This window comes from Triturus cristatus, chromosome 3_2, assembly GCF_964204655.1.
Source record: "Triturus cristatus chromosome 3_2, aTriCri1.1, whole genome shotgun sequence".
Classification (NCBI taxonomy): Eukaryota; Metazoa; Chordata; class Amphibia; order Caudata; family Salamandridae; genus Triturus; species Triturus cristatus.
In genome coordinates, this window is record NC_140584.1 from 868767863 (window position 1) to 868794636 (window position 26774).

The 26774-nt window shown below is 46.9% G+C and overlaps 1 protein-coding gene across 1 annotated transcript in view; it reads left to right on the forward strand.

The window, feature by feature from the left end:
* The first annotated feature begins 17229 nt into the window (after positions 1-17229).
* The window catches only part of TP53I13 (tumor protein p53 inducible protein 13), a 143801-nt gene continuing 134256 nt past the window's right edge, over positions 17230-26774 (forward strand). Inside the window, exon 1 of the mRNA XM_085649209.1 lies at positions 17230-17872. Coding sequence (XP_085505335.1) covers positions 17795-17872 — 78 coding nt within the window. The 5' untranslated portion in view covers positions 17230-17794. The remainder of the gene's footprint in view (positions 17873-26774) is intronic.

Below are 26774 nucleotides of genomic sequence, written 5' to 3' on the forward strand. Positions count from 1 at the left end.
TGTACAGGGGCCAATAAGGTGATCCTATCCAAATGGGTTATGCACCTAAAGTACATAGTATCAATTTAGAGAGAGAACAGCAGGGCTGGGGGTCTGATTAGCAGGCCCACAGCCACATCTAAGTCGAAAACCAGTAAAGCAAAAGCAAAAAGTGGGGGTGAACATAGAAAGCAGACCCTACTCTCCTACACTTGCTTCCTCCAACAAGAAACCAGAAGAAGAAAAGAAGAAGTACCGAACACCTGTGCCAAAGCTAACAAGAGGAAGACACCCACTGACTTGGCCCCAGCCCTACCGGCCTGTCCCCACCTCAAACCTGCTCTAGCGAAATCCCGGTGTGTCCTGCAGCAGCAACCTCGAGAAACCCAGAGGACCTGCCTGCCTTCCATCCAAAAGACTCTGTCTCCCATGAACACCGGATTTGTTGAACAACAGACTCCAGCTCTGCAAGTATCCGCGGGTCTGTCCCACTCTGCGCCCGACGCCCACAGCCTGAGTTCAAGTGGCCCAACACCAAGAGGAGGTCTCCCCAGCAATCCTGACTAGTGATCCTTGACCTGCCTCTAGCCTCCAGCCAAATCCTGCAGCCTCAAACCAGAAGGTCCCCCCAACCGCGACCAGGAGCTGGTAAGATCTGAACCAAAAAGCTACCCCTGCACCCGATGCCCCATGGCCATGGATGGCCCAACCGACGGTGCCTAACCAACCCCCAACATCCCAACATACCTCTCCAAGTGGTGGTCGCACCCAGAAGACCTTCGTCCCTGAGCCTGCAGTGTGTTTGCAAAACGGAGATTCCCCATTGAAAGCTACAGGGCACTGAACGCTAAAACAGCACTCTGCAACCGGCCTCCCCAGTGCCGCTGAAGGTGCATCTTTTGTGCTGGCCTAAACCCCCATTTGCCCTGAGCTCAAGTGCAGGAGCTTTGCTCCCACAACCAGGTGGCCTGCTCGTCAGCAGCCACCAACCGTAGGCCTCCTATCCCCCATTGGATAACATTGGGCCTCAGCACTCTGCACCCGGACGTCCTAGTGCCACTGAGGATGTAACAGAGTGCATCATTGACCCTGGGGGACCCCTGAGTCTAACCCCAGATTACCAACTCCCAAAACTGAATACTTACCTTTGAACCGATAACCCTATTTTTCTCCATAGGATAACATTGACTGTTTTTCCGTGAGTTGGAAGATCTAAGAAACCCTTTAAAACTAAATAACAAAAACGCCTTTACTTACCTGTTTGCAGGAAATGTCCCAGTGCAGTATCCAGGTATACCTCACTGTGTAAGAAAAGTAATCTGTAAAGTAATTTACATGATATTCTACTGAAAATCCTATACAAAGTATATGTAATGTATTCTGAAAAGCATTGTATTATCAGTAACACTACTATAATCAAATCAAAGTACATTTACAATTGCACTTGCAATTCAAACTGTTTGCAAACTGCATTACTACTGTAAAGTATTTATTGCTTACCTGTGCCAGGCTTGCTTGGTTCTGGGCAAATAAAATAACTAAAAGAATGTTTTTATACAATAACAATTGGTCTGAAGTTCAATCTTTGAGTGTGTGAATTAATTTGCTGACTGAGTGTGTACAACAAATGCTTAACACTGTCCTCTGATAAAGCCTTACTGCTCGACCACACTACCAAAAATAGAGAGTGAGGTGCTATCTACTTTACCTCTGCCTACCTTTTGGGTTCCACTGGACTCTGTGCACACTTTACCTCACTTTGGTATAGTATATACAGAGCCTGCTTACTACAGTCATACACTCCTCCCACATCCCCCAATACACTTCTTCACACTCAATGGTGACTAGTTATGTTCACTTCCTCTAGAGCTCCCTCACCTCTCTTTTGCACTCAGTTTATTAAATGAGCATGATGAGCACAATGCAAAATATATCTTTGAATATCAATGTAGACCACCAGGTGCATGAGTGTTTTTGTTGCAGAAAAAACATTGTGAGCGCCTTGGAGATGGGTAGGATGCCAAATGAGGGTGGTTCCCTGGCGAAGGGGCAGGTATGTTTTATTTCTTGCTGCCCCATGGTGGGAGAATTAATGATCAGAAATCGAGTGACCAGGGAGCGTTCTGTTTTCCATCACTCATGATCCCTGAGTGAAGTGTTCAGGGGGTTAAATGCAGTTTATCAATAATGCAGCGTTTACCACATCTTTCACATCTACTTTCAATCCTGATTTACTTACACCATCATTAATTGTAGAGAAATAGATTTTATATCAAGTAAGAAAATGGTAGAAAGATTAACAGAAGTATTATTACTTGCACAAATATATGGTGTCTAGCTTTTCATGAGCCAGCTGTTTACAATGCAACAGTCTTCTATTATTACACAAACATGCCATGCTACAGGTGAATTTGGATTCTGGACAGGGTCAAAGATACTTTGTACAAAATCCTCTGCATCCCGAGGATGAAAATTACAGCTATTTATTATTACAGTCTTGTTTTCTGCTGTCTATAACACTTGTAAAAGAAGTTGTCTCTGACTGCGGGCCAGGCTGGGAAGAACCCGTTCTGGGTAGCACTATAGGATGATTAGGGACGTTCCTTCTATAGCAAATAACAACTATGCTTCCCGGCCCCATGCTGGCTGAACCTCACTCTATTATTTTTCTTGGTCAGAGGTGGTATGGGGGGGATTGCACAACATTTTCACGTTTTAGGGTCACATCCTCTTCGGTATATATTGGCAAATCCTTTTTGGCTTGTCGTGGCAAATCCTCTTTGGCTTGTAGTGGCAAATCCTTGTATTTTTCAGGGCAGAGGTTGCTAGCACCTGCACTGTGAGATTCTCTACCTTTCAGCCAGATAGCAAGTCTTTTTACAGTTGAACGCGCGTGTCCACAATTGGAGCCCTTAACTCTTGACCGGTGTATTGGTGGTGAGCAATGTCAAGAAGGGCCCCTCCCACCAAGGCTGCAAAGCTGTTTTTCGCTGGTGCACTTTTACGTTCATCCAATTTCCTGGCTGAAGTTGATGACATTTTTTACTGGGTTCCTTGGGCAAAGCCCATGATACCTGTGAATGGAAGGTCTTTACACAACGTATTAAAGCGCAGCAAGAATTCAAGAAAATGTCATCAGCCAAATGTATATCAAATATAGATAGGGGTACTGGTGGTGAGACAGGGAGCCTCGGTCTGCCCATGAGGACCTCATGTGGGCTAAAGCTTGTTTTTCTATTTTCAGTAGCTCGCATGCTCATAAGAGCAATGAGCAATGCATTAGGTCATTTGAGGTCAGTCTCTGTGCAGAACTTTGCAATTTTATTTTTAAGCACCTCGGGGCATATCAACAAGGCCAACAACGCCTTGCGGCGTTACGGGGCTCCCTCAGCCTGTCATCGGCCATCCGAATCGAAATGGCGCCCCCTCCGGTTTCAACTCTGCTGCCTCTCTCTCACTGAACTTCTGCCCTGGCACCTGAAACCGTCTGCCCTTGACCTGTGGAAACGGATCGGGCTCTGCTGCCCCCGCTGCCCAGAACTTGTGCATGCTGACGGCACGGCTCTGCTTCGGCAATCGTCTGCACTCCTACCTCCTCTGACTCTCTGGCTAGGGTGACCAACTGGCATTGGTGCAAATTCAGGACGGTGAGTGTAAAAATTCAGGACAAAGGGTCAAAATTCAGGACACAAATTCAGGACAGGAGGTCAAAATTTAGGACAAAACTTCAGGACAATAGGTAAGTTTTACAGACACATCAGAGGAGGTCCCGCAATAGTATATAAGTAAGCCCAGCCATATCCAAACATATTCAACCATTTGCAAACCTATCCATCATGTATCCTTCCATCTATTATTTCACTCATCCATCCCTTCATCCATCCTTTCACTCATCTATCCATTATCCATCCATCCACCCTTTCACCCTATCCATCTGTACTCATCCATCCACTCTTCTACCCATCCATTCACTCATCCATCCAGCCATTTACCTTTTCACCCATCCAGCCATCCTTTCACTTACTCATCCATCCATCCACCCAGTTACTCATCCTTCCACCCATCCACCCTTTCAGTCATCCATCCATCCTCCCTTTCTCTCTCCATCGACCCTTTCACTTAGTCATCCTTCCATCCACCCACCCATCCATCTACTCATCCACTCATGAATCCATCCATTGACCCAATCACTCATCCATCCTTTCTCTCATCCATTTATCCTTTCACTCCTTCACTGATCTATTCATCCTTTTGCCCATCTACCCTCCCTTTCACTCACTCATCCATCCTTACATCCACCCTTTCACTCATCCGTCCATCCATTCACCCTTGCACTTATCAATTCATCAATCCATACATCATTTCACTCATCCAGCCACCCACCCACTCATCATCCACCTTTTCACACATCCATCCTTTCACTCATCCATCCACCCTTTTACCCATCCAGCTACCCTTCCACCCATACATCCAGCTATTTACCTTTTCTTTCATCCATCCCTCCACTCACTCATCAATCCATCCTCTCTCATAATCCATCTATTCAATCTTTCATTCATCCATTCACCCTTTCACTAATTCATCCTGCCATCCACCCATCCCTTCACTTACTCACTCGCCCAACTTTTCATATAAATTTTGAGATGAGCCTTTTTGAGAAGAGGCCCATCAAGAACTTCACCCTCGCTGCAGGAGCCATTCCAGGACTGGGACAGAAGCCACCCCGGGCGGAGACAGGATCCACCACAGGGGGGACATGAGCCATCACAGGTGGGGGGGGGACAGGAGCCACCACATGGGGTGACAGGAGCCATACACTGGGGGGGGGGGCAGGAGCCATCACGCCATCACAGAAGGGGGAACAGGATCCACCAGGGTGGGCACAGGGGTGGGCATGCAGTATTCTAGTATCATCTTGGTCTCTTCCAGGGTGGGGTAGGGCTCCTCACCCCCTCCTGGACAAGACAACGAGAAGACAGGCTCTCTTTCCAAAATGTTAGTTTTGCCATCCCCCACTGTGATGTACAGTACTTAAAGGAGATACTCCAAGAGAACTGATTTAACTGATTGTCCTCCATACTTTGTTAATCAGTGTGGGTACGATTGTGCCATTTCTTTATTTTATTACATTATAGACTGCATGTTTGCAGAACCGAGGTTTGCTTACAATTTTGTGACGGTAATTAAGCTCTGTGAAGAGAACCACTTGCTGCCTCGGTGTAATCAGGGCTCAGGGCCGGTTCTAGGTTTTGGGGCCCTGGGCAGAAAGGGAATGTGTAAGGCCCCTCTAAATTGCAGAGACATGACGCATTCAGGGCTGTTTGCATCTGAATAGATGCCCCTGCACCTGAAGCTGCAGCCCCTCCCTCTCAGTCACCTTCAAGCACCTCTTAACAGCTCATCAAGGGCGGAAGGTGTGAGGGTTGCCATCCCGCTGTGCCTCTCCAATGCTGCTGGGTATCTGAGCTTTGGTACAGCATCGGAGTCTGTTACACCCACCTCAGCAGCATCGGAGTCAAGCAGGGAGGTGGGTGGAAGCTGTGCCGGCTTTAGGGTGGTGCGATCAGTGCCCGGTTAAAATTACGGACAAATGGCGTCCGTTAAAGAATCCTTCACGGACAATGGACAGACGGCCGAAATTACGGACTGTCCGTGAAATTTACGGACGGTTGGTCACCCTATCTCTGGCTCCTTGCCCCATCTAGTTCCACTCCGTGAACTCAGCTCTCTTGGTGTTTTTGGACTTAGCCCCCTTGGCTTTTGGACTTGGACTCAAATGTACCCCACCATTTTGGGACTATCTTCTATTGACACACATGTCCTGGATCCGCCATCTTAGCGACCTTTGTCCTTTCCTCCTCCCTGCTAGTCTCCATCGGGGCGATCTTTCGATCGCCTCTCTTTTCCATTGACCTGCTCATCGTTTTTGACTGTTGTTGAATCCTCTGGTCCCACCTCCCTTCTGTCTCGCTCTCACTTTCCTGTCCTAATCTGCCTTCCTTACCCTTTCCTTACTGTTTTCCCCCTTTTCCCTCTCTGCCTCTAAGGTTGTTTTTGTCTTCTCTTCTCCTGCACTACTATTGTTATACCACTGTCACTGTGTCATGTTGCTTCAGCATATGTCTTTTTTGCTATTCTCGAGCTATCACGTGTTTTTAATGTTTAACATTGTGTAATGTATAGTAACTCTCTGCAGAGGCGCAACTAGAGCCAAATTTCGGGGGGGGGGCTGAGCAAAAATTTCGGGGGGGGGGGGGGCTGAACTTTAAGCAATAGGCAGAGTGGAGCTGCAGGGGCTCTTAGAAGGGGTGAAACAACAGCGAGGCCTCATTAACATGCAAATGGTCTTTTAAAGACCTGTGAAGTGCTCAGGTGCGGCTGCTTTTTTGCCCGGGAAGGTGTCTCATCCCGGGCTGCCACACACGAGGGGGGGGGCTGAAGCCCTGTGAGTCCAATGGGTGTTGCGCGCCTGACTCTCTGTAACTTGCTTCATGTTGTAAAGCGCTCTGATACCTCCGGGTCTAGCCAGCGCTATATAAAACTCATCAAATAAAATAAAAATTTAAAATAAAACGCCGCTTTAAAGGACGTTTTTGGCCGAAAAGCGGCGAATGAATTACCTCACTATCAGCAAGGACACGCTAATAAGCATCAGCGCGTGTTTCCTTGTGTCAACCGCCGTTCCACTAACTCCTCGCATCGCATCTCTAATGAGATGCAAAAAGGCGTTTCGTCTCACAACAACATGGGAAATATTGCTAACTGCACTACTCTCTATCAACAAGCTGACCCAGGACACCCATAGCAATATAAAAATCCTCGCTAACCGCGGTTATCGCCATCAGCTAACGTCTGCAAAATTTCAGACTTAGCTATATTTATAAAGGGAGGTGGGGGCATATCATCAATAAACTACAATAAACATCGCAGAGCGCACTTAGCGTAAATTAGTTTAACGCCAGCTATCGCCGGGATAACGCGTTATCATCAACGCTTATCTCCACGGCGGTGGAAAATCCAGCGATAGCGGCAAAATGAGGGAACATCGCTGGAAATCCAGCGATACAACTACAGCGCTAAGGGAATCCTTGGTGATAGGAAGATGTGGATTTAGGCTTAGAATCCACCTCCCTTTATGAATATAGGGCCATATGTATGAAGCAGTTTTGCGATCACAAACACAGCGAATTGCAAAACAACGGTGTATGCGATCGCAAAACACAGCTTTGCTATGTAAGAGACACATTCCATTCGCAATATTGCTAATGACAAAAGTAACGAATAGCAATTTTGCGAATCAAACCCCATTGCGATTAATTTGCGAAATCGCAAAATGTGACACGACTATAGCGAAACTTGCAATTGTCAACCTTGCAATTTGCGAGTTCGCTAAAAGGAATGCATGAAAAATTCACTTTTTGGGATTTGTCGAAATTCGCAAATTAGAGAGTCGCAATTACCACCAAGTCTGAGCAGGTGGTAACCAGGTGCAAACTATTTAAAGAGGCCCACAATGCAACAGATATTTTCCACAATGGCTGGGCTGTATGTGATAGCAAGGAGGCTGCGACTCAGAGCTGCTGCACAGAGAAGGAGACGCCAGGAAAGGATCTTCCGAGCGCGCATAACCCTGTTCCAGCGGACTGAGGAGGAGATCCATACAAACTACAGGCTGGATGAAGAGAGCATACTGGATCTAATAGTGGAGCTCAAACCTATACTTGAACACCCCACATGCAGGACACACACCATCCCCACCCATATCCAAATCCTGTGCTCACTGCACCTCTTGGCATCAGGTAGCTTCCAGGGGGTGATAGCCACAGCAGGAGGGGTCTCACAGAGTGCATTGTCGCGCTTTTTCCACGTGTTCCTTGATGCCCTGGTACAGAGGCTGCATCACCACATCCACTTCCCCAGCAAACCACAGGCACTAGACCAGACCACGCAGGAGTTCTATCAAATTGCACAATTTCCCCACATCATTGGATGCATAGATGGGACCCATGTCGCCATATCCCCCCCCCCCTCCCAGAACGAGTATGTGTTCAGGAATCGCAAATCCTACCATTCCCTGAACATACAGGTGGTGTGTAATGCCAAGCACATCATCACCGACATCGTAGGAAAATACCCAGGCAGCGCACACGACGCATTCATCTTCCGCCACAGTGGGATACACCGTCGGCTCACAAGTGGGGAGTTTGGTGAGGGATACCTACTAGGTAATTGCATTTGTTCGTAGGACATACTAGTAAAGGACAGCATTGGCAGGATAGTGTTTAACCATATTCCTCCCACCCCACAGGTGACAGTGCGTATGCGGTCCGTGAATACATACTGACTCCTTACCTGAATCCTGCCAACGCTGGGGAGCGGAGGTACAACAGTGCCCACATAGCAACCAGATTTCCCATTGAGCGGACCTTCGGAATCCTCAAGAGCCGTTTCAGATGCCTAAATAAGAGTGGAGGGGCACTACAATACAGCCCCCAGACCTATCGCAGGATAGTGGTAGCGTGTGCCATGCTGCACAACATTGCCACCAGGAAGGGCACACCAGTGGAGCTCACCAAATCAGAATCATCAGATGAGGATGGGGCAGCTCCAGGACGCATGCCAGCCGGTGTAATCGGTGCAGCTGCTGGGTGCCAGAGGCGTGATAAGATCACACAGAACTATTTCTAGGTAAGAAAAGATGACACAATGCTAAACATCTATTACGAGACTGTGTTTAATTTCCTTCAGAACAGGATATATAACGGCACACAGCCTGTGTAGCACACAATGTATTGGTCAATGTCCAGCACATGTTAGTTTCACAGTGCAAAAGAACAATCTTGACCAAGTGTCTGTGTACACTGGGTTGATGCACCCATCTCCATCTCCATGTCCAAGTCTGGGCACCTCAACTGCGGTGCTTTCGGCCCGTAGGCCCTCGCTGTGGGTGCACTGTGCCCTCATCACCTGTCTTAGAAGCCCTGCTGTGACGCACACTACGGCGCCTGTCCGGTGGGGGTGGGGGTGTAATGCTGCTCCTGCCAGATTGGGCGTCCTTGTCTGTTGGAGTAAGGACTCCTGGGCCAGAAGTGGTAGCTACCTGCAGCTGATCCACAGCACATGTCACCTGTACCAGGACCCTTGCCACGTCCTGGCTGCAGTGTGCCACCTCATGCTGCACACTGATGCTGCGCCTTGACAGCACAGAGGTCGCTGAGGAAATGTGGTTGACCACCCTGGTGTAGAGGTCTAGGCGGGTGTGTAGGCGCTGCCTCTCCCTGCGCCTAGCAGCACGATACGCCATCAGTTCAGCACAGAGTGCTTCTAGGGCACCCGTCAGGCCCATGAAGCCAACCCTGATTTGCCTCTGTATTGACCGTATGTTTCTTGCCTGCAGGCGCTGGACTTCTAACATGTGGCCCTCCATCCCTCTGAAGACTGTGTCCTCTCCTGTGACTGCTGCACTGGTGGATGCACGTGCCCTGCGCCTGGATGGTATTGGCGGCATTGGATCTGCACATGCTCGAGCACAGGGATCTTGCTCTGACTGTCCCCTGGACTGGTTGGAGATCGACGTCGGTGTCGTGGGCTTCCTCCTCCAGTGGGGGCAATGGTGGCACTGCAATCCGCCTGCTGTGTTTTGGAGGAATGACTAGGCTGCCCTCCTCCTCCTCTTCCTCCTCCTCCATTACACCCCCGCCCTGTCGCCTCTGGGTTGGGGATTCATCTTCACCTCCACTGATTGTTCCCTCTGTTCCTGCTGGTGAGGTGGACAGAAATGCACACATTATTTGTCTGTCCTGCTTTGCATTAGTCATGCATTACATTTCACTGTTTGGAGTTACATGGGTCCTGTCTGTCTGAATTTAGCCTTTCATGATGCACACATACTGGTTGAGACTGGCTGGGTGTCAATGCTCCACTGTTAGGTGCATGTGATTACAACTCCCATAATGCATTGCTGTGTGTGCTTGGGTACTTGCACTGGACTTCAAGTTTTGTTGTGGCCCTTGGTCTCTCCTGGGTGTGTGGGGGAAGTAGGGAGATATTAGGGGTGTTTGGCATGCTTCTTACCTTGTCTTGGTTCCGGGGTGTCAGAGCTGTCCAGGTCTGCCATGCCCATTACACTCTCCGGAAGCAGGGTCCCCTCAACCATTTCCTCGAGTGGTGTTGAAGCGGTGGCAGTAGAGGTCCCACCACCGGTCTTCTTCGCCTGCTCCAACCTGGCAGCAACCTTCTCCTTTGAGCGCTGACGCATATCATACCAGCGCTTTCTGAGGTCTTCCACGCTTCGGTTTGTGACGCCAATTGCGTTGACTTTACGCTGGATGTCTGCCCAAATCCTTTTCTTGCGTGTCTCAGGCACACGCAGTGACTTCTTGCTAAAGAGGAGCTCATGGCTAACAACGATCTCCTGAATCAGGACCTCCAGCTCACTTTCTGTTTTCTCTTTCTGGGTGTCTCTCCCTGCTGCTTGTCCTTGCTGGCCATGTCTCCAATCTCTGCCATTGTGTGTGGCACTGCAGTGATGCCTCTCCTCAACTCCTAGTCTCTCACTGTGCTTCTGAAACTCAGGTGCAGCATGGGTAGTCACACTTCCTGGTTGTGATGTCATCATGCTGCACCTGAATTTCCGATTCTCAAAATTGCGAAATTTACAATTTTGCGATTTTTTAATTAAGGAATTGCAAATTAGGCATTTCGCAACTGAAATAGCGATATTTACAGAATCGCTATTTTATTGCGAGTTTTTATTTACATACCGTTTTACGATTCTCAATTTGCGATTCGCTATAAATCGCAACTTGGGATTGGCAAAAAGGGAGTTTGATACATATGGCCCTTAGCTAAGTCTGAAATCTTGCAGACGTTAGCTGATGGCGATAACCGCGGTTAGCACGGCTTTTTATATCGCGATGGGTGTCCTGGGTCAGCTTGTTGATAGAGAGTAGTGCAGTTAGCGATATTTCCCATGTTGTGGGAGGAAATGTCTTCCTTGCATCTCATTAGAGATGCGATGCGAGGCGTTAATGGAACGGCGGCTGACACAAGGAAACACGCGCTAATGCTTATTAGCGTGTCCTTGCTGATAGTGAGGTAATTCATTCGCCGCTTTTCAGCCGAAAACGGCCGTTAAAACGGCTTTGTTGGCCTTGTTGATATGCCCCGTGGATTCTAAGCCTAAGTCCACATCTCCCTATCACCAAGGATTCCCTTAGCGCTATAGTTGTATCGCTGGATTTCCAGCGATGTTCCCTCATTTTCCCGCTATCGCCGGATTTTCCATCGCTGTGGAGATAAGCGATGATGATAACGCGTTATCTCGGCGATCAAATCTTGCGATAGCCGGCGTTCAACTAATTCGTGCTAAGTGCGCTCTGCGATATTTATTTCAGTTTATTGATGATATGCCCCCTCATTATTTCACTCAACCTTCCCAGCTGACTGGGGGCCATGGGCACATTGAAAAGTTCTGTTGTATTTGGAGACCCTTGCAAATGTCAAGCATTATTTGGGCAGTGAAGTGAGTTCCGTTATCACTTTTTATGGATAGTACAATGTCGAACCGAGGAATAATGGGGCATATCAACAAGACCAACAACGCCGCTTAAACGTCTGTTTTCGGCCGAATAGCGGCGAATGAATTACCTCACTATCAGCAAGGACATGCTAATAGGCATCAGCGCGTGTTTCCTTGTGTCAGCCGCCATTCCACTAACCCCTTGCATTGCATCTCTAATGAGATGCAAAGAAGGCGTTTCCTCTCACAACAACATGGGAAATATCGCTAACTGCACTACTCTCTATCAACAAGCTGACCCAGGACACCCATAGCGATATAAAAAGCCGCGCTAACCACGGTTATCACCATCCGCTAACGTCTGCAAAATTTCAGACTTAGCTATATTCATAAAGGGAGGTGGATTCTAAGCCTAAGTCCACATCTCCCTATCACCAAGAATTCCCTTAGCGCTGTAGTTGTATCGCTGGATTTCCAGCGATGTTCCCTCATTTTGCTGCTATCGCCAGATTTTCCATCTCCGTGGGGATAAGCGTTGATGATAACGTGCTATCTCAGCGATCAAATCCGGCGATAGCTGGAGTTAAACTAATTTGCGCTTAGTGCGCTCTGCGGTGTTTATCGCAGTCTATTGATGATATGCCCCAAAGTCTTTTAGCAGTATTTTTGTTACTGTCTTTGCATTAGCTTTAATACAGGCGTGGCTTCTATTCACCCTGAAAACATACAAACAATAACAAGTACATCCATACTTGTGACATTTAGGCACGTTTATGAAATCCACTTGATTGGTGTAACAATACTTCTGTGCCACTGTAGGGTAATTTGGGGCGAACCAATTTTTTTTCCATAGCAGCAATCATTCCCTCCTTGCGCTGTTGCATGATGCACTTGAAGCAATATCTGAGAGTAGGATCCTTGGTGCTACAAAGCAGCTGTCATGTGAACGCCACATGAGCTCCAAATGTAACCTACATCCCTTCCGCCTCCACAGCTGTTTCTCCCCTTCTGATGTGTTATGTTGTAGCTAAGTAACTTCTTGCAAGGCTGCCATTGGAGATTCACAATGGGGGCAGAGAGGAATCATCAAAGTAGCCTGGGGGAATGAAAGTGCCGCAACTCTAGCTGCTGAATCAGCCAGAGCATTTCCACGGATCAGTTCATCATGGGCAGATTGGTGGGCTGCACACTTTATGGCAGCAATTTCGTAGGGGAGTTGAAATGCATCTAACAGGGTGGCTACATAGGGGCCATTTCTGATTAACTCCTGCTAAAAGTGAGGAAAACCCGTTGCTTCCACAGCAACCCGTAGTCACGTACAGCTCTGAAGGCATAACGAGAATCAGTGTAGATGTTGGCGATTTACCTTTGGCCAAAATTCAAGTTCTGGGGAGAGCATGAAGTTCAGCCACCTGAGAGGAGTGGACAGTGGGCAAGTGGTTACTCTCTATGACCTCACGCTGGGAACATACTCCATAACCAGCTAACAGAAAACCACAGCCATTGTGTAAACAGTAGCCATCCACAGAAAGGAACACGTCCAGATTATGCAATGAGATGTCTTTAAGATCACTGTGAGGCACCACCAAGTGGGCTTTGACAGTGAGGCAGTCATGCTGCTCATCTTCCTGGAGGCTACATGAGAGAGACGCAGGGTTCAGTACCGGAAACCTATTTAAAGTAATGTGACCTACAGATAACAATAGGATCTCATATTGGGTGAGTCTGCACTGGATAAATGATGGGTTTTGGAGGTCAGTAAAAGTGACACTACTGTGTGCGGGACATCTATAGTAGACCACAGGACTATGGTCTCAGAGAGTTCCACCATGATGGCAGCCGCGGCCAACACAAGTAGGCAAGGTGGTAATCAGTGGCTATGGGGTCAAGTGCCTTGTACCCGAAGGCAAAATCAGCTTCCTCATGACAGTAGAAGGTAAACGATTTCGAGTAAATAGGGTTACCCAAAGCTAGTGCATGAGAAAGAGCATGCTTTAGTACAGTGAAAGTGTGGTGACTCGACCTCAATGATGAGGCTGGAGTCGTGCCTCGTTCGAGTATAGATATTTATTGGCCATAGTGTCTGCAGTCTTACAGCAACTGGCAATAATGGAACTGTCCACCAGCAACCTCCCATACCACATTCCACATTCCAGGCATACAGTTCTGGAGTGTGGAATGTGTTGGCAGATACATCACCACAATATCTCCCTTCCTTACAAATGGCACAATCAATAGCAAATACGTAAATCAAAATTCTAAAACAAAGTCAAAGAAGCTAAATCATACAACTTAATTCTGACAAAAGGAGCATTGACAATATTCTGCCATGGAATACATGCTGCGGTATGACTTCCTCCCTCGCTGTGCGAAGCGCACCTGATTTCGCTGCCCAAACCTGACAGGGCCCCAACTGACATGAGCTCCTACAGGCCCCTCGCCCTACTTAACACTGACTATAAGCTGCTAGCGAAGGTATTGGCTGAAAGGCTGGCACAAGTGGTTTCCGCGCTGGTACACGCGGACCAAAATGGTTTTGTGCCAGCCCGCAGCACCTCTCTTAACCTGCGCCGTTTCTTCCGAATAGCCATATACTCCACGTGCACATGGCCAAGGGCAGGCTGTCTTGTGCTTGATCTCGAGAAAGCTTTAGACTCCTTCGAGTGGAATTACATGTTCACCAATCTTGAGAGGTACAAGCTAGGCCCTACCTTCGTACAATTAGTCCACCTACTTTACACAAACCCAGTGGTAAGGGTGAAGACGGGCCCATACATCTCAGAAGCGATTCCAATGCGTCGGGGGATGAGGCAAGGCAACCCGTTGTCCCCCCTTCTCTTCACGCTTGAAATGGAGCCTCTAGCGGAGTTGATACGGACGCAAACACAGGAGGGCATTCAGTTAGGAAACGGCCTGAAAAAGGTATCGCTATACACGGATGACCTATTAATTTATCTTCACAACATCACCGATGTACCAGACAGTTTGGCCCAAATCTTGCGGGAATTCACGTCTATTTCAGGACTAAAGGTAAACATCGGCAAGTCCAAGCTTTACACCTTTATCGCGGGTGTCCCTGACCTGGGCCTCGTACTAAATGGGGTGAGGGTGCAATGGAATGGAGATTCATTCCGATATCGATCTGTTTGACGGCAACCTAGGTAGGACGCTAACAGCCATCAAATCCCAGATGAAATTCTGGAGCACACTTCCTCTTGCGGTGACAGGCAGGATGCCGTTAGTGAAAATAGTGGCCCTACTGAGATCCTTGTACTATTTTACTTTTCCTACTCGTTCACGTGCCGGCATCCTTTTTTGCAACACTGGAGAAGTTGGTCAGGGACTTCATATGGGGCCCCAATCGGCACAGAGTGGTGATTAAAAAACGATATCTGCCCACTGATCAAGGGGGTCTAGCTGCACCATGTCTAGAGCACTACTTCCTGGCAGCGCAACTTCAATGGGTGGCCAGATGGATGGCAGGTCGCCATTGTGAAGATACTGCGACAACACTTCCGCCGCTCACACGGTCCCAGATTCTCCAGCTTTTACACCCAGGTGCGCGTACACGGCCTCCTGAGTCTCTGTTGCTGAGCGTAGCACACAGTGGTTACAAAAAGAGTTTCTACATAACTCGAAGCATAATTCCTTACGCCCCCGCTCTCATCCTAGAGAGCGCTCCTAAAAGACAGGGGACATTTACCGCTGTAGAGTTGCAACAGTGGTACGCGGAGGGGGTACAGACTCTGGGAGACCTCTACTGTGAAGGCGCTTTGCTTCCCTATGTGACTCTGATAGAAGAAGACGGACTCCCTGTGGGACAATTTCTCCTGCATCGGTCTTTATTAGCCATGCTCACGGCGCTATGGGGAGACCTAGCGACTGAACTGCCTACACACCTAACTATGCAATACTTGCATGTAATGGGACAAGGCAGACACCTGACGCGGTGGTTTGTAGCCTCGCTGCGCCAACATGCTGCGATCAAGTTAGACCCCCTCAGGGATAAATGGGAGCAAGATCTAGGCAGACAATTTTCTGACAAAGAATGGGGACAGGTACCGGCCAGCCCAGTTCAGATGGAGTTGCACCAGTCTTAGTACCTACTGGAGAGAGGAAGCAGAAGCACTGCATACCAGCACTGAGAGAGAGATACCCTTTGAGTGGCCGGTGTACTTGTTGCACCGATTCCGCAGGACACGCAACACCAAAGTCACATCCAGATTTTTGGATATGGGTATAATAGCTGCCAAACGGCTAATTACAAAACGATGGAAGGCTCCTGACCCCCCGCACTTCCAGGCTTGGAGACATTCCACACTCGCATGGGCTAGGGCAGAAGGCATCGCAATTCGCTGTGAAGAAACAACAGGCCTTAGGAAAATACCAATAGCTACATACTGGGAAGCGATCCTTACAGCACTTACAGCACTGCAACAACATGCAAGCCCGCTAGCCCAACTCGCATTGAAGCCCTGCCTGGATGGGCAATACCGCGCATGCAACTAGAATCCCTGAGGTGCCCATAGTTTCTTTCCTCTTTTTGGTTCTCTTAAAGGGGGCATTTTGTTTCTCCCTGCAACTTTCGTCCACTACTGACACATCACTTGGCTCCCTACATGTCAATTCTTTTCAAGACTTGTCTAACCCCTCAATGCATCTCACAACATCGATAGTCTCAGACAAACTAGGATTTTCAATAGTTAGTAGTTTCTCCATAACTTTTTTATCCCAACAGCGTACAAATATCTGGTCGTGGATCAGCTGTGACGTAAAATTTTCAAACTCACATTCAGCAGCCAACATATGTAACACCGCTACATACGTATCATTGGATTCATCCTGCTGTTGTTCTCTCGTAAAAAATGTGTCTTCTAACTATTAAACTGGGTTGTACATCAAATTGTTTTTAGAGTTTCGTCACAGCCAACTGATACTCATCAATCTTCTCATCATCCTCTTGTAATTAAAAAGGTGGCAAATGCTCAGAAACAGACTGTCTCTCGTAACCCAGATTATGCTCCAACAAAAACCTTTTCTGTTCTGGGCAATACCTGTTCCCCCAATGGCTCCTAAATATTGTGTGAAAGCTCTGTACCAATTTCTCCATGGAATGGGTGGGTCACCCGGTGATTGCAGAAAAGAGTGAGGAGCATTGACACCGCATGGTGGAACACACAGGTAGTAACTTCTAAATGTTCTAATCCAAAACTTATAAATGCTTATATATTTATATATGTTGTTGTACATTCTCCCCAAAACTTAAAATATACGAGGGGAAAAAAAGTACAGTACTGGGGTAAACTGTTTCTGGAACACTAAACATACTTACTCTATATGAAGATTCACAGACCGTACACTGTTTGAGTGTGAATCACAGATGTGTTAATCTGACTGTAAAGAAATGTACAATTTCTCTTTCAGGTTGCTGGACTGCGTGTGTGTTATTTGCTTTCAACTCAAGATCCTGCCCTCATGACTCCACCACGTTTATCACCATGGCTCCATACTTCTGAGTAACTAACTATTTATTAATTTTAGGCAGTCTGACTCTTGACAGCATGTGGACACGTGTGCTTCTAACGCGTTGTTGATCTGTTTTGCACATGTTCGTGTTTCTCTACTGACATTTTTAACCAACCATTGTCGTTTGGTGACTGCGGCTTGTTTTCGGATATTTTTTTCAGGTTCTTGGTACTATAGAGGAATTTTGATAGACACTTGTGCTTGTTCACTGAAGCAGGATCTGCGCATGTTCAGTGCGGTATTCGAGGCTTTGCTTTCTCTTAAGTTTACTTTGTGTCTTCACGTGTGACTTTTTGCAGAAAACTTTCAAGCTTGGGCCGAAGACATCCGCACTGACGGAACTACTCAGTAACGCTCTCCACAACAGGAACGTCTCATATGAACCGGGCTTTCCCCTGGCCTCCTTCGTGGAAGGGCTGTCCACGTTGAACCTCGCGTAACTCCAAAGGAAAGACAACCCCCTCCTCCCCCCCCCCCCTCTCATATTCTTCTCAAGGAACCTTGATGATCCTTCTTGTAAATCAGGAGCTCGAGGATATGGGAACGTGCGAAGAACTGTCCGAGGGATTGGAGGAGCCGAGATGCCCCCTTCGGAGCTCTGGAATCAGTGCTTTGTAATACCTCCGTCCCCCACAGTCCTACAGATTAGGTGCCTCCGGACATCTAATCTACATCTCTCTTAACAGAATGCGGACCTTGGAGCTCCGCCGGACACGGGGTGCAGGACATGGAGCCCGCGGGTAGTGAAGGTGGTGGAAGGCCCTCAGGATGCGGCTGGTGCTGGCAGGACTGGCTATCTGCCTGGCCGGTGCCAGTCTGTGCCTCGCTGTGTGTGACGATGCCGAGGTGAGTGTTAGCCCGGTGAGATCTAGTCGGGTGGAAAAGAGATTTCATCCCAGGGCGAGTAGCTCACTCCACACACTTTTTTATTGCTTTTTGGGACTCGTAGTTCTGCGTTTCTGGTGGGAAAACAAACTGCAAGTAGCAGAATGCATAGAAAACAAGCATTTGCAATGCAATCAGTCTTACATTTGTGAAATTTAGAGCTATTGGTGTTATGATATTGGCTTTTTACTCGTGCCTTTTGTTTGTAGTGGAGTGGATGTATGTTGTTTGTAGTGGAGTTATGTAGTTTGAATTGGAATTGTTAGATGTAGAATTGTGTGGCGTGGATAGTGTGGTGTGTAGTATGGTAAATAGATAGGTTTGAGAGCTGTATAAAATAGATAGAAAGTAAGATTGAGAGGGACAGGTAGTTTGTATATGAAGTGGTTAAGGAACTCTAGCTTGAGTAGTAGATAGTGCATGATGCCCTGGGGCAAATTGAGTGCTGGGATGTGAGGCGGTGTGCTCCCATCCTCTTTATAAATGAAGAGGTAATAACACACCTCACTGACAAATTTTAAGAAATCGAGCAAAAACCTAATTGTGCTGCAGTAGCAATTAAATGCTCATTTCATCTGAAACAATTTCAGCCATTGCTGGCCTTTCAGCCAAGGCCTCTTTCCATACTAAAATTACTGAGACTGATGAATAGAGGAGAATGCAGAGCCAGGCTGTGAATCAAGGAGGGACAGCGGGAAAAAGAGAGGAGAGAACAGCATGGAAGAAAAGCAAAGAGATGTGGTAGCCCTGTAGTGAGGGAAAGGATAAGGTGAGAATTGATGAAGAACCTGTGTAGAAAGCATGAGAGGAAGTGGAAGGATGAGTAAAGGGACAGAGTAAGCAAGAGAGGGTGGAGAGAGCATGTGAGCCCCGTGCGGGTAGTGAGCTGCATGAGTATAAGAGGGGCAAAGAAGTTGTGATGATTGAATAGGGTGGGGCAGTCTGTGAGGCGTGGAAGGACAACCTGAGCACGAGAAGAAAGACCGGTAGTTAAGATGTGCAAGCACAGTGTGAGCAAGGGAACACAGTCTGCCTGCTGTAACTCTAGGGCTAGTTCAAGCAACCAATGATAGAAGCTACAGCCTGAGGAGAGGGCAGGCAACACATGCATGATGAGTTCGGTGAGAGAGACGCAGGGGTAGTGAGTACACCTCCCGAGGGAGACTCAGGGGCTGTAAGTTCCAAAACATAAGAGGGAAACGGAAGATTGAGTAACCTGAGAGGAACAGGGGACAGCAATTCCGAGAAAGCGAAGCGATAAAGGAGAGATACAAGAAAGGAGGTACAACAGGGACAGGTGGAACTAATGGGGGAAAAGTGCGACAATAGAACAGAAAAAAATAAGGAACCTATGGACTGCCTGCGACCTCATTCTTTTTCGGAACACTGGAGATCAAATCCAGAGTTAACAAGCACGCGAGTGGTGCGTGCTCGCGCGCCACAGCGAGCCATGTGTTTTGAATTATCGCGCACGTGTCTGGGCACGATAATTCAAAACACATGGCGCCCGTGTGGGTAACCGCAAGCATTAGGCCATGGGCGGAGCAAAGACGGGACATGCACCTGCCTTTGCCCAATTGCGTGCTGTCTTTCTTAGAAAGACGCACGCAAAGGCCAATAGCCTGTAACCAAAAACAAAACCCACGCACAAGCGTGTGGTCAGATTTTTGAAGCTCAATAACTAGATATATCTAGAATCTACCAGATACATCAAAAGGGGTCCAGGGGAAAATATTTATAGACCAATAGGTTTCTAACCCCCTAATTCTAAATACGTTATAACTACAAAATAGAAAACCTATGGTCAAAGTTTCAAAAATCAGAAAGCAAGTGAGTACTTTTACTAGTGAAAATGAATCCCATCAGCCACCAGGGTAGCAACCCACATCATCTGGGATCCAATGGCCCTTACTGTGCCCTCCAGATAGAACAAGGCAACAGTTTTAGCGGGCAACTAGAATCTTACTCACGGTATAAGATATAGTATCTACCGTAGTGCAAAAAAGATGTGGTTTATTCGTTAGTGGTGGTGAGGAAAGCAGTGCAGTGAAAATGTGAATATTAAAATCATCTACTGAAACAGATATAGTACTTTATTGGTTCTGTTTGAGTGATGAAAATAAAACCAGTGCAAGAGCTGTTTTGAAAAAATAACTGCTCACGTCCAGTTGGAAAAAAGGTCTACATGTTTCAGCCTGTGGATTATGTGGAAATCCGGCTTTCGTCAGGACCGAAGAACTTTTGCTACTGCTATTTGTTAATGTGTAATACCCAAATGTGAAAAAACACAGTGAATGGAAATTATACAACCTACTTGGGTTGCGGAGTATATCATTCAACACTCTTTTCTGACTTTTTCAGGAGTGTACATCCATTTCCCGTCACTATACGGGGTCGCTCCTTCCTGCTCAACTAAAGATCGGGGTACCGACGGACAGAGCGGGGCCTCATTTCCCAGAGAGGATGCCTGGTGAGGAGAGGAGCGACACCGTATAGTGACGGGAAATGGATGTACATTTGCATTTCATTCAGCCAAACAGGCACCCTTGCAAGGAGACTCAATTAATGAAACTTAAGCTGAAGCATTTTAAGGATCGCAATTAGCGTTCCAAGACAAAAGCAAACGTTTTGGATTCCAGACACAAGTGAGCAAATGAGGCTGGGGAATACGCACCCACCTTCCAAGGACTCCACGCCCCCCCTGGGGGTCGCGCCCTACAGATTGAAGACCTCTGCTCTAAAGTGTCTCCTGTGTACATTTATTAATGAATCCAACACTGGCATCAGTGAGGATTTATTAAGACGATATGTTTGGTACCAAACATCTTAGGGTAGAGTGAAGCCATCCTGGAGTGTGGAAACTTGTGATGACAAGTATCCAGCCTTTGTACTTCCTATGGCTTCTCTGTGCACTTACAATATCCAAGAATGGACTTCGATATTAAAGGGTCATATCTGCTCATGCAGATGTGCCCACACATGGGATATAGTGCACCCTGCCTTAGGGCTCAAAGGCCTGCAAATTAAATCATGTCTAAAACAATTCTGGACAAAGGAGAGACTTTCCTAGAAGATGTTTTATTTTTTCCTCATATAAAAGAAAGTAGACTGTCCGCAGTATAGTATGACAGTTGAAGACATACACAGCCTAAATCGGTGAACCACAATATTATTACATTTTATGTTGACTGAGGGTACCACATCATACTAAAGAGCAGATAATATACCAAACATAAACTCTCAGCACTCTAAACACCCAACATCAACCATAACAAGAATTGACGAAGTCAGTAGATCTGGGTTTAATATGCTTGCCTATGCCTCATGCAGTGTATGGGGGCGTGTCACACAGGGCTATGTGCCATGTCGACTCTTCAGTTTTATCTGCACCAAGACATGCAGCCTGAAAAAGGCAGTTTGCATGGTCTTGGTGAGGGGTCTATAGGGTAGCACAATACATGCTGCAGCCCTAGTTGACCCTCTTCATTTCCAATGCCCTTGGTACCAGGGGTACCATTTACTAGGGACTTATAGATGTGGCTGAAGTTGGTTAGCAGGACCTGGTATATCTCAGTCAAAGTTGCACCCAGTCAGGCAAAAGGTGTGGTGGTGGGGTACTGCAGCAAGAACCCAGTTTCCCACATAGGCCCTCATTTACCGAAGAGATTGGAGTGCTTAGAGTACTACCCCGGCTTCTCAGACTTTCTCGCTCACTGGTGCAGTTCTGGAATGCTTTCAAAGTCCACTTCTTGACAGTCTTTCTACCAATTTAGACTGTATTCCTGCTCCTCAGAGTGAATGTTGTCTCATTGTAAAGGCACCTGCACACCTTCTACGTGCGGGATATGTATCCAGGTTATCTACAGCTCTCCACTGCCCCCTGGGCTGTGTCCACACATTTTAACGCCATCAGCATTCATACTGAGGCAGTGCATGAATCCCTGTTAGCTTTTCCTGCGAGGGTGTCTATCTGCTTCCCGCTAAGTGATTGACAAATCTGTGAGCGTGCTCTTAGTGTATGAAAAGGCCGCTGCAGCCTGACTCTTCCACTGAAGCGCACCAGATTGGAGTGGGATGAGAGTCCCATGGCCGCTACTTCAATTCACTGTACACAGCACAGCCTTTCTTTGGCACGTTCTAGGAGACGAGCAAATCCAGCTCTCGAAAATGACTACTAACCAATCAACAATACTTCCACTTCGGGTGCAATTGTCTCTCTGAAAGAGGAACGTCAGTGAATGAATCAGATGATCAAAAAAAAATTCAGCAAATTAAATCATGTCTAAAACAATTCTGGACAAAGGAGAGACTTTCCTAGAAGATGTTTTATTTTTTCCTCATATAAAAGAAAGTAGACTGTCCGCAGTATAGTATGACAGTTGAAGACATACACAGCCTAAATCGGTGAACCACAATATTATTACATTTTATGTTGACTGAGGGTACCACATCATACTAAAGAGCAGATAATATACCAAACATAAACTCTCAGCACTCTAAACACCCAACATCAACCATAACAAGAATTGACGAAGTCAGTAGATCTGGGTTTAATATGCTAAGGTATGCAGTGTTAGAACATTTAAACGGGATACACAGGAAGGAGCAAACAGGAACGACAGAGAAGGCCAGAGTCATAAAATAGTTCCTCATGCAGTTCAATTCAAGCACTCAACAGGAAGTGGAAGAACACATCCAAACAACCAATAACATTAGGTCACAGATGAAAACTCTACTGGGCTGAGAAAAGACGCAGGTCTTAAGCCAATGGCTGAAAGAGGCTGGTTGAAGAGACCCAAATATCACTCTGTATATTTTTTAGGCAACAGGTCTAGAAAGATATGAGCGCGGTCAAAACCAAATTCTAAAAATGAATGTCGGGCACCTCACAAACTCTTCTTATGTTATATGAACCTTCCTTTTATAGTCGTTGGCTGATGTTTGTCATCTCGGGCACCATCCAGTATGCTGACACACGTTAAAGCACCCACAGGAACAGACTGCCTATGTGCTAAATGCCTGAAACCACTCCACATGTAAGAAAATCAGCACTGATATTGCCACCTTACGCAGAGAACCTTTTTTTTTTTACACCCATACAACAGGAGAGTCATTACTTTGTTCGTTATTACTTACAGTCTCTCCTTGGATAAAAGGAAAGCCTATTATTTCACGGTCATCTGAAACATGAATGCTCTGCCGTAGCGAGCATTAGATTAAAATGAAGTTGTTACCTATAAGAGAACAACTTGTCACGTCCTCACTATTCCATCTCTTTCGCTTGTCCTTTCCTGCTCTCATTTCTTCTTCTGCGGTGCTCTTAACTATTATAGAAGCATAATCACTATACAAGCAACCAACATGGCATAATAGTGTGGCCACTTTTTTCTTTTCCGTCCTTCCTTCCTTTCTGTATTTTTTAGTTTTATTTATCTTCCCCTTGTGCTTTTAAGCTACCTCAGGGCAGCAATAGTGTTGTCTAAGTTAACACGAGTACAATTTGGGTTGTGAAGTACTAAATGGCATACAAAACAGAACAAACAAGACAATATGTTTTTTCCTTTCCAATGAATAACGTGTAAAGTTTAAAGGCAAGCTAGACTATGGAAATGCACTCTGTCAGAATGAATGAATGAATATTAGCCTTCTAAAGCGCAGACTTAACCCGAAGACGTCAAGGCGCTGCGGGAGGGGCTATCAGACAGAAATAAAAGTAGGGCTCAGACTGGAGTACCTGTAAAGAGCCAGGTCTACAGAGCTTCGCGAAATTGAAAGTGAGACACTTGTCCAGAAATATTAGCAGGGAGGGAATTCCAGAGCCTAACAGCAGCGATGGCGAAGGCTCTGCCTCCCCATCTAACTCTCTTAAACCTAGGAACTACCAGCAGGTTTTTACTGGCTGATCTAAGCTGTTTAGAGGGAACATAGCGCTGATTCACCTAGCGGCTCCAGATCATTCAGAACTTTACAGCCGGACTCGCACTTTAACTCCCATCTCACACTCGCGTATCCACTCACCTCAGATACCTTCACTTATTCCCCAGCCACAAGCTCACCCTGTTCAAACTGCTCATACATGCATATAAAGAACTAGGCAACCTAGGTCCCACTTCCCAAACAGCTGCACCAGCTTTTACACCTGTACTAGACACCTCCGCTGTTTCAACCTTCTGCTTGTAGCCATCCCGCAGCCCAAGAGCCATAGCCGATGCCCATCGTATCTGGCTTCTAAAGCCTGGAACAAACTCCCTCTCCGCATTAGTGCCACAAGCTCAGTTCTAGAATTCCAGAATAAACTGAAAACTTGGCTCTTCAAATAGGTCTCAGCCAGGGCAGCCCCCACTTTCCCCCCCCCCCCCCACCCCTTCTCATCAGCGCCAAGGTATCATGACACCTACCCTATTTAGCAACACACAGCCTGCCTTCTTCAAGGACTTGAAACTACTCTATGTGAACTGACTGCTGGGGTTGATAGAGTTTCTGACTGTGGACGAAAAATGCTCAATGTGTAACATGACCTTAGACACCCTTTAAGATTGGAGCTGTGCAAGACAACTTGCACTGCATCATATCTGTATCTGTACTGGGACAATGAACCTTTGAGCATGTTGAGAGGCTCGCCTCGCTTAGTTTATCTGACCTCATGTGTCTGCAAGAGGCAGATCACAAACTTCTTGCTCCATGTAATGTATAAGACAAGCTCTCGCTGTAGGAGTTGGACTAGTTGACCAGCATCATGTGATGTTTTGATGTGCCCAGGGATGATGTTTATGTGATCCCATACTAAAGGTGCTCACAGCTACAGGCAGAACTGCTGAACAGATTTGCACCCAACTTGGCATGAGAGTAGAACTTTACACTAAAAGTATGCTTTTCATGATTTGATGTAAATGCTTTCAGTAGTTTTTGACATATTACCATTTGAAAAAGATGCCAAGTGGATTTGAAAGGGTTAACACTGTGTATATCTTGTCTGTTGAAAAGTCATTTGTTGATTTGCATATACCTTTTGTATTGCTCGTCAAGTTTGCATGAAATTTGGCAGATATGTATGTCGATATTATTTTTGGTAATTTCAAAATTTGATATCCATCAAAGGAAGGGGCATAACAGTGTTCATTTGCTAATTTTTTTGGCATGATGTGTTGAATCTGCATAAAATATGTCAGAAATGTGTAGGGATTAATTTTCAATTGGTGTGCCAGGTTTTGTGCCAATCCATCAAGTGTCAACAAAGTTAATGAGGAGGCAAAAAAAATAAATTTGCTTATAACTTCGGCGTTGTTTGGTTAATCTGATTCAGATGTGTCAGGCAATTAGCAAGTTACACACAGTGCAGGTATTTAATGTTTCATGCCTTTTCAATGGGGAGATCAAAGATAAAGGGGGAGGCGGGGACATTTTTGATTTACTAATAACTTTCTCACTGTTTGATGGATCAGCACAAATGTGTCAAGCTAAGTACATGTGAACTTAAAAACAGCAAATCTACACTTACCTATATTTACTTTTTGAGTACATAGTGGTAGTTTATATGATAATGTGTTTGTACTTTACAATACTGTGGAATGGCAGTAATTATTTAAATATATTATTTGTCCACCTGTCAAAGGCATAGTCCACGCTTTGAATGCTCTATTTATTACTCGTTGTCATTTTACTTATTGAGGCAGTACATTTGGAACTAGGTGGGGTCTGATATACTAAAACGTTGCGCACTACTAATCCACTTATGGTCTCAATTAATTCTTGCACTCAGACTGTCCGCAACTGCATTTGTTTGAAACACAGTATACTTAAATACATAAAAATTAGGAAAAGACTACTCCACTGAATTCATGATAACGTTTTGATACAAAAAGATATAACTGTGCTGCGGTCTCCTTTTTTTTTTCCTGATAAAATCTTCAGTATAATAAATAGCTATGATTGTAATTTTTTTCTTCTTTTTTTTTAATTTTGTTTTTAGGAAAGCTATATGTTTGCATGGTTATGAACACAATTATATCTGTGATAAAGTACCACCAACCACACTTTAGAAGGATGTCGCAAGTCATAGGAGTTCCATTGCCATATAGAGGAACGAGGGGGGGCGTGGCTTGGACTCCGCCGAGCATGGACATGTGAGCTGTGAGCTCCGTGTCGGCCTCGCAATTTATCCTGAACTGAATCCCCCCCGGCGGTGTCGTGGGCCCCGAGGCGGACCCCCATGCTTGAGAGGTGCCTGGCGATTCATTGACCCTCGCGCCGGACTCCCGGAGGCCGCTTTGGTCGGCAATTGTTGCTGATGCTCCGGAGTGGCCCGGCCATTTTGTTTGAGGCCTGCGGAGGGCCGCGCATCCCCGGCCTTGCGTAAGGCGCGGCTCGCCGAGGGGGAGCGGTGGCCTAGCTGAGACGGTGCGAGTGCCGCGCGGCGGCCCACGGACCTGGAAGGGGGCACAGAGAGTGGTGTCGGCCCGGGCGGGGCCCCGGGGAGTACAGACGGACAATTTAGGCACTGCTGGAGCTCGCCGCGACCACGGTGGAGATGGTGCGCCTACTGAATCGCTGGTAGCCGGCCCTGGGAGGGGCCTGACGGCGGCGTCCTGGAGACCGGCCGAGTGGACGGAGTGAGACCCGCCGCTTGAACGGGGGCTGTGGAACGGTGTGGACGCTGCGGGGGCGCTCTGGTGCTGACCACCCTCTGCCGCGCTGTTACCCCCTGTGTGTCGGGGCTGGGGAGTGCTTGCCCACTGGAGGATTGAATTGGGTGAACTCCCTCACCCTGTGGTGACGCTTTGGGTTCCTGTGGCCTGGGCGCTGCAGAGGAGCTGATCCCTGGAGGGCACCTCGTAGTGGCGATGCTAGTGGAGCCGCGGCTCGG